The sequence below is a fragment of the Balearica regulorum genome, chromosome 1 (assembly GCF_011004875.1).
Source record: "Balearica regulorum gibbericeps isolate bBalReg1 chromosome 1, bBalReg1.pri, whole genome shotgun sequence".
Classification (NCBI taxonomy): Eukaryota; Metazoa; Chordata; class Aves; order Gruiformes; family Gruidae; genus Balearica; species Balearica regulorum.
In genome coordinates, this window is record NC_046184.1 from 160,848,613 (window position 1) to 160,864,798 (window position 16,186).

At 42.4% G+C, this 16,186-nt stretch overlaps 1 protein-coding gene across 11 annotated transcripts in view; it reads right to left on the reverse strand.

Moving 5' to 3' along the window:
- Positions 1-16,186, reverse strand: part of LOC104640428 (muscleblind-like protein 2) — a 111,421-nt gene that overhangs the window by 65,773 nt on the left and 29,462 nt on the right. For all 11 annotated transcript variants that reach the window (XM_075741235.1, XM_075741190.1, XM_075741171.1 and 8 more), the window contains exon 2: positions 7,029-7,859. In XM_075741235.1, the coding sequence (XP_075597350.1) occupies positions 7,029-7,202 (174 nt within the window). In that variant the 5' untranslated portion in view covers positions 7,203-7,859. The remainder of the gene's footprint in view (positions 1-7,028; positions 7,860-16,186) is intronic.

Consider the following 16,186-nt stretch of genomic DNA (forward strand, 5'->3'; position numbering starts at 1 on the left):
TGTGAGCAAACATCCACAGCTTTTTTTTTTAATTTTTTTTTAAAAAAGCTAAAGACCATGTAACACAACAGTTAAAGGCTTATTTCAGTTTTGTTTGACACTTTTCTAACCAATTTAAGCCAAGCTCACAGATTTTTAAGGGTGTCATAGAATCGTTGAATCATAAAATACCAGGTTGGAAGGGACCTCAAGGATCATCTGGTCCAACCTTGCTTGGCAAAAGCATGGTCTAGGAAAGATGGCCCAGCACCCCATCCAGCTGAGTCTTAGAAGTGTCCAATGTTGGTGAATCCACCACTTCCCTTGGGAGATTATTCCAATGACTCCTTGTTCTCCTTGTGAAAATTGTCCTCTTGTGTCCTCCCCAGGAGTAACTTGTACCTATTACCCCTCATTTTTACCATGTGACTCCTTGTAAAAAGCGAGTCTCCACCTTCTTTGTAGCCACCCTTTAAGTACTGGAACATGGTGATGAGGTCTCCTCTAAGCCTTCTTTTCTCAAGGCTGAACAAGCCTAGTTCCTCTGCCTTTCCTCATACAGCAGGCTTCCCAGTTCTTTGATCATCTCTGTGGCCCTCCTCTGGACCCTCTCCAGCCTGTCCACATCCTTCTTGTGTAGTAGGGATCAAAATTGAACACAGTATTCCAGGTGTGGCCTGGCAAGTGTGGAGTAGAGTGGGATAATGAATTCTTTATCTGTGCTGGTGATGCCCTTGTTGATGCAACCCAGCATCCTGTTGGCTTGCTTTGCCACAGCAGCACACTGGTCACTCATATTGAGCAGAATCCCCTCCCTTGACCAGCTAGTCACGCTTCTTTTGATGTAGCCCAAGATACAGTTAGCTTTCTGCCAACATTGCCAGCTCATGTTGAGCTTTTTATCAACCAACATCCCCAAGTCCTTCTCAGGGCTGCTCTCAATCCATTCTCCACCCAGCCTATAGTTGTGCTTGGGATTGCCCCAACTCCTGTGCAGGACCTTGCACTTGGCCTTGACCATCTGGCCAATTCCTTATCCACTCAGTGGTCCATCCATCAAATCCATGTCTTTCCAATTTAGACATCAGGATGTCATGTGGGACAGTGTCAAATGCTTTGCACGAGTCCAGGTACATGATGTCAGTTGCTCTTCCCTTATCCACAAATGCTGTTGAACACAGTCTTAGAAGGCCACCAAATTTGTCAGGCACAACTGGCCCTTAGTGAAGCCATTTGGCTGTCAACAATCACCTCCTTCTTTTCCATGTGCCTTAGCAGAGATTCCAGGAGGATCTGCTCCACGATCTTGCCAGGCACAGAGGTGAGAATGATCGGCCTGTAGTTCCTTTTTCCCTTTTTAAAAAATGAGGGTTGTTTCCCCTTTTCCAGTCAGTGGGAACTTCACTGGACTGCCACGACTTCTCAAATATGATGGAGAGTGCAACTTCATCCACCAGTTCCCTCAGGACCTGGACCTAGTCATCTAAAACTGACCTCGACTGACACTTTCTCTTCATGCCCACACACGCAGCAACTCAGACATCCGAAAGATTCTGCCAGGTGGTGTTCTCAGACCACCTGTAGTTTATTGGATCTTTTACAAGAAAAAACAGTGGTGGGTGAAAAAGAAAGGATGTGACCAAACTCTCTGCTCTGCAGGAAGAGGGAGATCTGGATTCTGCATCCCCCACCTGGAAAGTTTCAGCCTGCAATTTCCATGTCCCCAGAGCCCACAACTACTGAAAAGGGAAGCCTATACCCCCCATCCTGCTGAAACTGGGTCACTGCGCAGCAAAGCAGGCAAAATTCATAGGCCCAGAAGGAATAAGCCACTCTGTCGCCCAGGAGAACTGAGTTTGCCCATTTCAGTCATTCTTCCCCACCAGCTGTAGGCACAGCCCTTGAACTCACCTTGTCTTTCAATTGTCACACGACATAACCGTGCAATCAACAGAAATTCAGCCAGCTAGGACACTATAAACACCCATTTAAAAGCTTTCTAGTATAGACAAAACTAGCCAATCCCCTCTGCATATGGTGCTCATCTACAGTCTGTCCAGACTGCCTCACATGCCAAGCAAGAGCAGGTATCACCTGCTTCAAAGTATGAGAGCATCCCAAATCTTTGATGTTTGCAAAACATTTAGAGGCCCACAAAAGAATCACAGGAAGGCAAAGGACTACCTACTGCATCCCAACTCTGAGCTCACTCTCTTACAAACAGCCTGCTCATTTTACAAAGCATTTTTTTTCCTTTTTCTAAATAAAGCTGAGGCCATCTTAAACAGATTCTTTTCAGTTCCAGATATTTCAACAAAGTGGATGTTCCTAAAATTTCTTTTTTTTCCTGGAACCTTTTTAACTTGGTAAACAGGTCTCTGTGTACAGCTTTCAATTACTTTTTATTCTGTGGTGCCAAATGAGACCAGATAGGCATATTCTTAAAAGGCTTTCATGAAAATGCAAATGAACAGTTCACACTAGTCTGCTGGCTCAATAAATAGAACAGTTCAAAGTGTTTACACACTAGTAAATAGATTAAAAAATACAGAAAAAGCCATCTGTAGCCCTAAAGAAGCTTTCGTTTTCTTCTTACCACCATAAAACTTGCAATGACAGTATCTGCAAGATACCTCCCCTGTTATCTGTATTAGCTTAGACAACATATCCTTCTAGTAGCTGACCTACAGAAAGGGCATAATCTAAGTCGAGAAATAACACCAGAATTTAAAACCTGCAAACATGAGAGTCAACTCCCAGCAAAATGCACATGATCGTATTTTCTCATCTGCCAAGCTTTTCCTCTCTCCCTCTCGTAGATGTCACCATTCATTTTAATGTTGTTGGTTTTTTTTAATTGAAGCTCAAATACAGCAAAGTGTTGCATGTTCTTGTCCCCAGACATGACATTATGAATTAATATTCCTTTGAAAGGATTTTGTTCTTTGCTACTAGCAGGACAAGAATACCTTGAAAACAGGTTTGCTTACAGTGTCCAACCAGGAGGGATCTAAACGTGATCTATTAAGTGTTATATATCCAGGTTCTTCACTTTTAAATTAAGCTATTTGAACCCAGCAAGACGTATAAAAATATAAACAGAGCAGCTCCTGAAATTCAACCTTCCCAGTAGGACAGGCTTCTTTACAAACCCTTCCCACTGCACAAACACTGCAGCATCCAAAGGGGAGCCTGCAAGGGCTCCAAAGAGGCTTCGTGAGGGTTTCAGACAGCAGATGAGGCTCCGGCTCTGGCAGTGCTTCCTTGGCATCCTCTAATCTTCCCCCCAGCAGCAGGGCAACGGGCCTGGCCATGGAAGCACCCCTTCATCCACCTCAGGCACAGTCAGCCAGATAGCTCAGAGACACTTTCATCCTCACATTAAGCTCACCGAGGCCACTTGGCCAGTACAATTTTGGGTGTGCCCATGTGGCCACACAAGCTGGCCAGGTTATGGGGAGCTTCTGCTGGAGGGAGCCCCATCGCTGGAGGTGATGCTATGACCGGCTAACTGGCATGCATCTGGCTGACTGCACAGGAATGATGCGCCTACACTCTCTTAGCCCCTCCAAAAGTGTCGTCTTTAGGACAGATCAGGCTCTGTCCTTCACCAAAGAGTGAGAAACAAATGCTGAGCCACATCTCAGAAGCCCATGCAGCAGAACCTGGTTTGAAATCAGCAAGTTTCTGGCCTGAATCTGAACCAGGCTCATTAGTCTTTAGCTATTTCTGTCTAGCCTGGAGCATCTCACAGATGAAGGATATTCAGAGCTCAGACAGTCTTCAACAGTTATCATTTTGTATCCTCAAAACTGTCATCAATCCAATAGGCTGCTGTTGCAACTTTTGCTGGGTTTAAAGTCAATTGTTGCAAGGACAGGTATTTGGAGCCAAAAATCCCTTCAGAGTTAAAAAGCAAACAGTGTCCGCTAAATTCTGTTGACCTTTTACTGGCAACTAACAGACCTACAAAGATCCTTCTTTAACTTGGAAAATTGGGATTCTGATGCAATCACGCTACTCCAGAAGCCTGGCGCAAGGCTACAGCACTATCACCGGCAGAAGTAACCCAGAGCTCTGCTGGTCCCATACAACCCCTCTCCTTTCTGTCAGCAGCAGCTACAACAACAACTTAGATTTAACCACAATCAATTTCCCAACTTGGTGCACCGCACAATCACAAAAACAGCAGTGGGAGCACAACAGAGGATGTGGCACAGCATGGAGGTGGGCATCCCTGGCTGGGATTATTTCCTTCAGTCCCAACACCAGCTATTGCTAGCTTAGAACAGGCTACGGGCAAGTCAGTCTGAAGATGCCTCTGCTCGCACAATCACAGGATGGCTGAAGTTGAAAGGTACCTCTGGAGGTCACCTGGTCCAAACCCCTGCTCAAGCAGGGCCACCTAGAGCAGATTTCTCAAGGACCATGTCCAAGCAGTTTTGTAGTATCTCCAAGGATGGAGACTCCACAACCTCCCTGGGCAACCTATGCCAGTGCTCAGTCCCCCTCACAGTGAAAAAGTGTTTCCTTAGGTTCAGAAGGAACCTCCAGTATGCCAGGTTGTGCCCGTTGCCTCTGGTCCTGTCACTGGGCACCACTGAGCAGAGCCTGGCTCTGTCCTCTTTGCACCCTCCCTTCAGGTATTTATGTACACTGAGGAGATGCCCCTGAACCTTCTCTTCTCCAGGCTGAACAGTCCCAGCTCTGTCAGCCTCTCCTCGTGGGAAAGATGCACCAGTCCCTTCATCACCCTTGCGGCCCTGCGCTGGACTCTCTCCAGTAGCTCCATACTGGTGCTTTGGCACTCTGAATCAGCTGGCAGATACTGGTACCGCGCTTCCTCATCTATCCTGGAAATCTGGAAAGAAGGTGGCACGCAGGAGAGCGCACATCCCTTCCCCAAACAGGGGCTCTTCTGGTTGATCAGCGGTTAAAGGAGAGCCTGTCTCAGGGTGCTGTATCTTGTGTTTGACTGACTACTTAGGGAGCAGCTGTAACTACCAGGCGTCACCTAAATGTAACACATACCTCAATCTGAGACTAAAAAAATTCTGTGTCTTCTCTAGGTCGGAAGATGTTTATTCAAAGAGACTCAATGTACTCACCATAATTTATTTTTACAGCAGGTACACCGAACTAAGACAGTTAAAACGCTAAGTCTCCAAAGCTCTAGATATTATGTAAATAAACTCTAAATAATTGCCTGCATTAAAGTGTGATTCAGTGTTCAGCAAGGAAAACAGCTCTTGTTTTTTTAATTAAATTCTGATTTTATCTATAATTCTAGACCATACTGTTTGTTTATTTACATGAAACGTTATCCTGCTTGTTGAGTGCCAAAGTGTTATTCTGAAACTGTATGATTAACATCAGTATTTCCGAGAGCTATGCATCAAGTAGATTTATGCGACTAATGACATAAGTCCTTCAACCAGCAGTATATGCAAACTGAGCTAAGCAGGCATGTTCTCGCCGTACATATGGCGATTTACAAACACCATTCTGAATAACGAAGGTAATGGAAGCAAGGACACCAGCTGACATAGCCAAGAGCCATGCACTCGCAATGATCCCTAAAAGCTTTTTATGCACTGAGGGGTCCGGCAGCACACCGAAACGCATGGCTCTGACTCATGCTCAGCGGCGAGGAGCTGTGGCAATGGAAGACGTTGTTCTACCGTTATCAGATCTCCCTCTGCCTCCAGCAGGGTCGGTGGGAAGAAACTTGTACTTCCACCTCTGCTGCTTCTGGCCATGGTTTGGTTTCTTGGTATAATCCCAGCTTTACTGCCAATTTAACCCAACAGACTCAGCTAGAAAATGCAAGACAGGAGGCCCCTTCCGCCGGCTGGGAAGACGGTGATGATGGGAAGTGGGATGAAGCAGCATCACTTCAGCCGCCAGAGCCAGGCTGCAGCAAGCAGGCCCCTCAGAGCTGGTGTGCCCTCCCTCACTAGGGCAAAACATGCCTGCTTGCTTCGACTACATTTTTCATGTGGTTTTGGACTTCTCTCCACTGAGCAATGATGCTGGTTGTCAGTAAGTTATCCACAGTGATCCCACGGGATTTCTTTTCATGGTATTATTAGCTTAAGGTTGTGACTCCAGTTTGTATTTGCAGGCGATAACCAACCCTGCACAAAAGTCTCCAGCTCGAATAGCTGGCACCTCTGCTGCAAGCACCCTACGCCACAACTAAAACTTTCAAAATAAAATCTGAAATGCTCAATTTTTCCCTTTAAATATTTATATGAAATGAGCTTTTTCCTTCTGTTGACATGAGAACACAAATGTGTCATCGCAGAAAACACTGTGTACTCCCCAAATCCCACAGGGTCATTAATCTTTTTTTATGCAGTACACAAAGTATTTTCACAGAACTTTTAAAATAGTTTTCTAAAGCATGTCTGATGTCATTAGGAAGTCAGTTGTTGTTGATGGTCTAACAATGCAATTGCTAAATATCCTCCAAAGGAGAGGATCCCTTCACTCTGTTCTAAACTCAGGCTGCTATCTGCACTATCCATACATGTAATTATCAATGCTATTAACTTATCTGAGAGTCCCCAATAGCAAGGCTAAACAACCTGTTGTGACAAAATTGAAGTAGTGGCCAGACTTTTCTCACTTCTGTCGATTTAAACGAAAGAATCTGCACTCTTTTCGTATGTTTCATTAGGTCTCTGGTAATGGCCTAGTACTGTGCCACCATATATTTTCATTCACCATAACACAATGATCATTCATAAAATGTACTTGGGAAAATACAATTGTTCCACCAGCTGTAAACAATCCTGTATCCCACAGTCATATGCAATTTTTATAAACAACATATTGAGACTAGAAAAGAAATGCCTTAGAAAGAAATATTTTCAAAGCTTCAATAAATAAAAGTTATGACAAATAATGTTTATATTAATATACATCTTATGAAGGACAAAATGACTTTCTGATTAACCTGGTTTAGCTGTAACTCATCATTTCACATTTTACTTTCAGTACAATATACCAGCATTTTCACTACACATGCAATTTTTTTTCCTTACCTTTAAGGAATCAAAGCAGGCAATTACTCTTCCATTTTCAACCTGGCAACTTTTAGGGGGGTGTGCAAATTTGCATTCTTCATCAGAGCGTGAACAAGTTCCCCTCTGAAATTGCCTACACACTTCTAATGTTAGCCATTTCGTATCTCTTACGGGAGCAACATTCAAAGCCATGATGAAAAGCTGATTTCAAATTTGTAAATTGCTGTCAAGTGAATTATGCTGAAGAAATTTCCAAAACTAATGATGAAGGGAAGGGAGAGAAAAAGGGGGGGGGGAACCTAACCACCAAAAATTAATTTCAATTCCAATTGAAAAGAAAGTTTAAAAAAAGGCAGGGGATGATTAACGATGTCCAATGCACACAGAACAGAATACACAGCGAAAGTTTATCAGCAAGCAGTCAATCATTAAGTCCCGCTTGTAGACTTTTGGCTGGGAAAAACCATGCTCAGTCGCATTTCTGTCTGTAAAACACGTGGTCTTGTTGATTGTATCACGGATGCACCAGTTTTAAGCCAAGGTCCTTCAATGCAACAGCACTCCTCGATAGAATGTTAACCCTCTGACGGTCGCTTGCTGGTATTGATCACACAAGAAAAGCAATGCAGTCATTTGTTCATGTCCCAGGAGTAACAACCTTTCTTCTTCCTCTTTTTCTGCTTTCAGTTTCCCATCAACTAATTGGCAAATGGAGAGAGCTGAGGTATCTTCTGCCAGGTGTAAGGTGAAGGCAATGTCTGGCTGGCAAAGATGGGATTTTGCGTACACGGGCGTAGCAGTCCTCGCTCATAAAAGTGACTTGACAAAGGCACTTTTTAAGTCACTGACCTGACAAAACAAATACAGTATCAGTTCATGTGCAACTCATTCAAATCAACATTATGAAACCTATCATCCCTTTTTATCAGATACTATAAACATACTGCCAATGCTCACTTGTACTTCTTTTTTCCAAACAAAATCAGCCTCCTTTGTGAAGTTACGCATGACAAGGGAATAACCAGTTGAAACACGTATTGCAGTAATATTCTAGGCAGCAATCCAAAAGTTGGGAATGATTTAAATAGATGAATGTGGCAGACACAATAATTAGGCATGCTGGTTGTGAAACAATTCAATCTAATGTGCTTAGTCTCCAAAACAATATACAAGAACCCATTGCCATTAATTTATCATTTGGCCCTTCAGATTGTGTTACTACATTATAAGCTGTTACTTGTTATTTGTTCTTCCTTAGAAATTAAAATGGGAGTATTCTGTTCAGATTTTTTTGTCTCTCTCCCTCTCTGTTTCTCAAGGGAAAAAAAAAAAAACAACCAACCAACCAACCAAATGTCATTCCAAAATTACAGGAAAAAACTCCCTTCCATATCGAGAGTTAGTTTCCCTGTTAAGCTAAAAGCAGTTTCATAAACGCTTCATGAAAGGGCTCACCACTCTAAGTCATCATGCTCTAATGAGTTCTTTCTAATTTGAAGCGGTCTTTATCTAAATTTTCCTTTGATTAAATTTGCTTTCATGTACCTTTACAAATACATGGTTCAGCATCAAAATCTAAGACTTAAATATGGAACTTAAGGTATTTGGGGACGACAAAATGCCTGGGATATTTTATAGATAAACAGATTTGAAAAATCAAAGCATTACATATTACAAATATTTTAAATAAATAACTATATTTTATACACAGACAGTGAAACCCCAGTCATGATGTTTCCTTCTATTCAGCTTCAAAGGAACACAACCCTCGCTTTGCAGATACCAGCCAGAAACAGTCCAGAAATTATTTTTGTGCAAGAAGAATAAAGAAAGGGAGAAGGACTGGAATAAGTGAGGTTTAAAATGCATCAGTAAAAATAGCTCTAAAAACACTGTCAGCTTTCCCATGCCAGAATAATTATCATTCTGTGCTTGGATTCATCCGATTTAATTGAAGTCAGTATTGTTAGTAATGCGAGTAAGAATTACTCACAGAGTTTCAGGAACAGATTCCCGTTCTGACTTCCAGATCTTCACATTAAAAGGCTCTTCTATTACTTAGCAATGCTACCAGAAAGGGCTTTACTACGTGACTGATACCTACAACAAAATTTGCTACTGCTTGCATGAATAATGGTAAAGCAATGCTAATAAGATGGGTGTGGAGGATACTTAGCTAGCTTTACCTGGTCATCAAGAATAACGACTTGCAAGAGAATTTTTAAGTAATTCTACATAACAGTAGTGCAGTACATGAATTAAATATTCCTCAAATTAAATATTATATCAATGTTGTCCCACAGCTTCAATGAAGAGTGAGGTTAAGCTGAAAACATACAAAGAGGTGAGAAAATACTCATAAATGATGAAAAGAAAAAAAGAGGGGGAAAGACAAGGAGAGCCTCTCCACAAGAGCTTGTTGAGCTGATGATTTAGCCAGCTAAATGTAGAAGAGGAAATATTCTCCCTAGAGCCACCCATTCCAATTCAGAAGTGTCAGTAACGGTTTTCAGTAATAGATGTAGGAGAGAGACTGAAATTTTGGGAAAAGGGTAAATGTTATACGGCACGCTGCTGAAAGTCACAAGTAGTAATACTCTGCCGGGCTGCATACTACTAAAAGTGACAAAGTCGTTTCTCAAGTAGTAGGTGTTAAGACTGAAGAAAACCAGACATTGCACATGGCGGCAAAGCAAGCAGCATGCAGTATATAAATGGCAGTAGCCATGGTTTTAAAAAATAAATGTGCACAGCAGACTCACATTCAGGATTTGTGAGACTGCTGCAAGAATTAATACCAAAAAGTGTTTGGGGGGCAGAGGGCAGAAGAGGGGCAAAATATCACGTCATCCTATTTCCTATCTTCTTACTACATGAACATTTTCTAAAGAAAGGGAAGCATGGAAAGTTTGTCTCCAAAATCTTTGTCTTGTCAAAAATCACGACACTACCTGATTTCTCAAGAGGCACTGAGCACTTAAGCACTTTCTACTGATGCGGGCTTAGGAGAGACAGCGTCGAGACCTTTCTGAAGGAGGTCACGCCTTCGGTAGAAGTCAGGCGCAAACACGGTGGGGACAGAAGAATTTGGTGCACTTCATCCCTACCACTGCCATGGCCTGTGTGCTCACGGCCACATCCCAGGCAGCTGCCATACCTCCTCTACCCATCACTTCTACCAGGAGGGTGAAGGAAGAGATGCCACCAGGAAAGCCTCAATGTGAGAGGGAAGCAATACAAGGAGAAGGGAGAGGAAAGACAAACTGGGGAAAAAAAATTAAAAATATGGGAGGAACCAAGGAAAGCAGAGTTCAAGATATGAGGAAAGAGCTCAAGAGAAGGAAAGAAAATGGGAGTGGAAGGTTGGAAAGTGAAATGGCTGGTTGTGAAAGAGGAAGGAAGAGAGAGGCTTCATGGGAAATGAGAAAAAAAATGAAATGGGGGTGGAAGAAAGATGGAGGGAGGGAGTGAACACTGGGGGAGAGAAGGGCAAGAAAGAATTTTAGAAGGAAGGCAGAAGAGACTATGGTTACAGGGGAAAATCCAGTGATTAGGGTAAACAGGGAAGTAAATGAGGGAAAGAAACATGGGATTTAAAGAAGAAAATAAAATAATAATAATCCTCAATAAAATGCCTCACAGGCCACAGGCTATTACTAACTTCGCAGTCCACCCTGACCTTGTCGTTCATTTTGCAAAACCCACCCATATGGAGACCACTGGGGCCACCAGCAAATGTGAACTCTGCTCTTCTTTCCACCACTTCTAACTTTTATTTGTGTCCCTACATATCAGGCAAAGTTAGCTGTCCTGCCAAAACCAACAGGATCTCACTAGCCTGAAGCCCTCAGCACCAACAAGTTCCCCTATCCAGGCAGAAGGTTTGCGTTTCGGTTTGCCTGGGGATTTTGTTTAGTTGGTTTTGTTATTATTGTCATTAACAATTCCAACTCAAGCTTACACTCCCCACTGTAGCTAAACAAACTACCACAACTTACACATTGACAACTGAAATGCAAAATGTTCTTAGTGAAGCTGAAGAAAGCACTCAACATAATTATGTTGTTTGTTTACAACTATTGTTGTTTATTTTCAGTCTCTCACACACTTGGATCAATGGAATTGTTCTGGAATACACATCTACAAATGCAGTTTTTCATATGCTAAGTGAAATAAATTCATAGACATGTATTTGTAAAAACTCTTTCCTCTTAGATCTCTCCTTTCAGTAAGTATTGCTACCTTTTTGTAGAAAGCTAGCAAGACATGGAGGCGGCTTTAGGCAGTTTCATGTTCTCCTGAGAGAGTGGGAAAGAGCCTGTGCTAGGCTCCAGATCTTCTTTCTGTTCTAAACCACAAAATCATTTCTCCTTTTCGAAGTAGGCAAAAAATAAAATAAAATCCTGGTTTAAAAAAAAAGAAGTCTGAAATTACTAAACATGGCAAAGCACACAGGTGCTAGGAGCCCCCAGAGAAGGGTGTCCTTCTGAGAAACCCTAGGCAGCCAGCATCCTTAGGAGTTGCAAGCTAGTCCAAAGCCCTGCCACATTATAAACCAGTGGATCTCTCAGCTGGAAAATAGCTCTTGCTACATACAAAATATGGGCTGCTTGGCATGTAGTTTTACTTATCAGACAGATTATGTAGCAATGGATTATGTCGTATCTGTCTAATAGAGAAGCTGAGGCTTCCTGGACATGTTGTATTCATGCTTCAGTAGATAGGGTGTACCAATGACCTAAGACCTCATCTTCAAAAAGTCAACTCTGCAGGTGACAACATAGATCTCTAGTGCAACCGCTAAGTTAATTCAAAAGGTGTTAAGATAGTTTTCCACTTCACTCTTAGAGAATTAAGCACTCCATATTATTCATCAAATTAGAATCTTCAGTAAGAGATGTCAAGACTGGGGCTCAATTTATTGCTCCTACTGTCAACGTTTATCACCATGATGTATATATTTCTTCTATATATACACCAGAAACTCAAGAATTAAAAAGTTAGAAAACCCTCAGCTGTACCTAAGAAGGACTGCACAGTTTAAAGTATACAAACTCTTCTTTCCCAGCAAGCCAGAAGAGATTTGCTAAATATACTCAGCTTTACAAAGCTGTTTCCAATGGTCTGTTTTAAAAATAAGGAATTAAAAAAGAAATACCCAAAGACTGGCTATATTGTGGAAGCAGGATGTTCCTCCTTTAGGTCACTAGCAAGGCAGAAACCTTTTGACTATCAAAATAGACAAATTATCTGCTGCCCAAATTCAGTTAAGCATCTGAACCTGGGTGGAATAAAACTCCTCTTCAGAACTTAACTACAGTCCCCAAAACTGACCTGCTGGATACTCAATATCAAGAGAATGTCTTGAGAACTTAGTTTTCAAAACCAGCGTGCATATATTGCAACTCTTCAGAGACTGTTAGCTTGGCCAAACGTGGGAATGCTTTCAAGAGGACCAAAGTCACATCTCTAATCCCGGGGAAATGGTACTGCCCACTTTAAAGCCCCTGACCCAAAGCAGGTTGCTGCTACGACTTTTATACACTTACATGCAAACACAAATTGCTTACTTTCAGAAAATCATGTCCGTAGTCTTAAATTCACTTCAGGAATCTTTTAACAAAGAAACAAAACAATGATCCTACAGTAGGCAAGAGGGACAAAGAATTTCAGGTTGAAATTTTAAGCTCTGGCTGGAAGTTGTAAGCAGTGGAAAACAAGCTCTCTATCCTTAGATGCAGTTGACCATAAGCATCACTGGCTTTATGCTCCACAACACAAGTTCACGAACCAGCAACGCCTTAAGTGTGTACCACCTTAAGTCAGATTCTCATGACATTTGGTTGAGTCTCAGCTACGTGTCCAGGAAATAATACCCTTGCTTCGGCCACTCTCTTCAGCCTGGACTTACTAGTTTCGAGTCAGTGATCTTACCTGGAGCAGGCAACGTAGGAGAAGAAACAACCATTCCCAGATGTCCCAAGACATCCCATGAGATCCAAACAAGGATTAACCAGGGTGCCTCACTCTACAGATGCATCTTCAGACTACTGACAAGTGTTGTGTTCCTTCAAAAAGCCGCTGCTCCTTCAATGGCTGACTGTGTTTGCAAAGGAAACTTGCTTTGCAGTTCACTATGTTTAGAGCCAAAACCTAGTGGAAAGATTCCCAGATTCCCTGTGTAAGCCTAATACATAGGGATCCTTCTATAACCGGGTGAAGTATCCTGAACATTCACAATAGAAATACAGATATTTGAAGACTGACAACTGAACCCTCACCCTTAAGGCCAGGAAAAGGCATCCAAATCCCACTAAGTCGTACCACTTGTGCACAGTGGACTCCACTTTCAAAGCACTCAGGACACAGCCACACATTTAGGACATACTGGCAGGCACTTTAGTCCAGAAGATGGAGGGACTTTGCTTCAGTTTTTCAACTAAATCTCACTGTTACATTCTTTTAAATGTCATTTTTCCCCATTGTTTGTGCTTTAAATAGCATTCAAGGCCTCCAAACAGAAGAGAAGCTGCACACCAAAGGACTGCCACGACCCTACGAGCACTCTCCAGCATCGCTTTCAATTCCAGCTACCTGCCATGTCCTTGACTCCCCCGCACCATTTTCTCTTGCCCTCCCTCGGACTCCCTGCTGAGGAAAGCAAGGCAGCAGCTTAATCCTAGGCTAAAGCTGGATCCGTTATGATCTGCCTCCCCAGGTGCAGAATAAAGCCAACACAGCAGCATAAAGCACCCTGCGTCACGCGTGTTGGCCAACTCAACCAAGACGTACCCGCCTGCCCATGTCCCCCCATACCCGACGGAGTAGAGAGCAGAGCAGGCATGCCAGGGCACCACGGCACACGCTGCAGCCCCGCTCCCTCCCCTGCACCCCACCTGCGGCAGGTCTGGCTCCTCGGTGCAATGAAGCTGTATCCCATCGGTTGTGGTCCCTGTCCCTGGAAAGCAAGGCTGACTGAGTCATCGCAGGCTAATTTAAGCCTCACTGTGCAAAATCCCCCACTAACCAATACAGAGAGGATCTTATGTCAAAAGCTGCTAACACAAATGAAAAAAAAAAAAAAAGTAATTTTACAGACAAATAACGTGACAGTTGGCATGCTTGTTAATCACATTTGAATACATTACATTCCTAAAGGAGAACACACAAGAGGTTTTTGTGTGGTGGATAGGCTTTTCTCACTCCATCAGCCCACCAGATTAGGAAACAGGACCAGAAAGCGATGTGACAGCACAGAGGTATCATTCATCAGTGAGCACTATGCCAGCTTCATATTATTCTCTTGAACCAATTTCTAACATTCATATTTTTGATATGTAACCTATTACTAGATACCTAGTAAGACTGGACATGCACGGTAGAGTTCAGTAATGTCTTTGCATAGTTCAGTAAAATTACAGCATTAAAAGCAGAATCAGGCTTCTGGCTCTTTTCCAAACTGTTGCGAAGTCACAAAAATAATATTTCCTATATTCAAAAACAAAAGAAGACGAGACAGACTTCCATGAAACATCATTCATTCTTTGATGGCAAATAAGAATGGAAAACCTTTCTGCCCCCTTAACATTTTTAAGAAAAAAAAACATTCAGTTACAGTAGAAAGTGATGAATGCATTTTCTTCCTCAAAGTTCAAATGAAACTTGTGAACACTTATTTAATCATTCCAAGGGGTTTTTTCCACTCTGTTAAGATATTAAGCAGCTTCCATTTTCCATCAAGCAAACCAGCATTGCTCAAATGAGGAAGAAGCCAGAACTGTCCTACCAGAGAAGCAGCCCACTGGTTTGACCAGGTGGCCAGGAGCCAAAAATACTAAAATTCTAATCCTGGTTCCTGTAGTAATTCAACCTGAACTCTGCTGAAGTCAAAAGTGTCCTGACTTACAAAAGAACCGTTATTTATTTTATTTGCTTGATTTGGAGATAATTATTGCAACATCTCTCTTTGCCTGTTATACAACCAGAGATGAACACTTGCCAACTGTAATTCAGAGGAACACTTTACCCAGAGTCGATCCTAACTACTTTCCTTAAGCCGAGAAGTCCAGGGACAGGTTAGAAAACACCCGTCTGTTTTATTTAAACTGAGCATGACCTCCAAGTATCACTTCTCCTAAATGAGCCATATTCTCCTCATCAAGATCACTAATGTGCCAGGTTCAGGCATTTTAGTATGTCCCATGCTATTTACAGTATGGCAATCAGCTTCTTATTAAAACCTGCCGGTTGACTTTGAAGCTGCTTTACAATATAATAACGCTAATGTCCTTTGTCCCCGGGGAAGCAGGTGAGGAGGAAGGTGTACCACCTACCACAAAACAACAGGCGCAGCCCGGGACCTTTCCAGCAATCCACTGTACTACTTTGCTAATGGACCATGAAATATTTCTGCTGAACTTTAAGTCTGTAGATGACTGGAGCCCACAAGAGTAATTTCTAACATCAAAGTGCTTCGAAGTCATGCTGATAAACCTAATGCTCATTATGCTTCAGTTAAAACCCAGTTGCAGAAAACAGTTTTCTTCTAGCAAACATTTTGGGGGTTTTTTAGAGGTTTTTTCCAATGATTTTCATCCCACTCCACTAAACCTTCTCCTCCTTTCTTGGTCTGTACCTTCTCTCACAGTCTGTGACTTAAACACATCTTATTTCTAAGTCCAAAGAAACCTGATTTTATCCTCTAGGTATATGAATTTCATACACAAAATTCTGTTCCCACCTTGACAAGAAGGCGAAAGCAATTTCTGTTTCTGTGCCTCTGTGAGCAGAGTTAATCATCCCCGGCAGCAATGACGTTATCACTTGGCCTCTTGTGGACACAAATGTTTTGCTTTTGGCAGAGAGCACCATGTAATAGCTATTAATCAAACCCAGTTCCCCAGGGAAGGGTACCCCAGTGCATTAGGAGCTTCTACTCATACCCGGTTGCAGACATGCATTGTCGGCAGTTTTTTGTTGGGTTTTCTTTTTTAGGACTGTAAAAATATTTATAGAAAACTGTGCTTATGTACTGTGAAATTTTTATAGACTGGCATGGAGGGAACGTGTGATCAAATGACTGTTCTCACCTGCCAAAGGACCGATAACATGCTGTTACACAGGAGCACAATTTAAAAGAGCTCAGGCTGCTGTCAGTTTTCTATTTTCTCTACTCC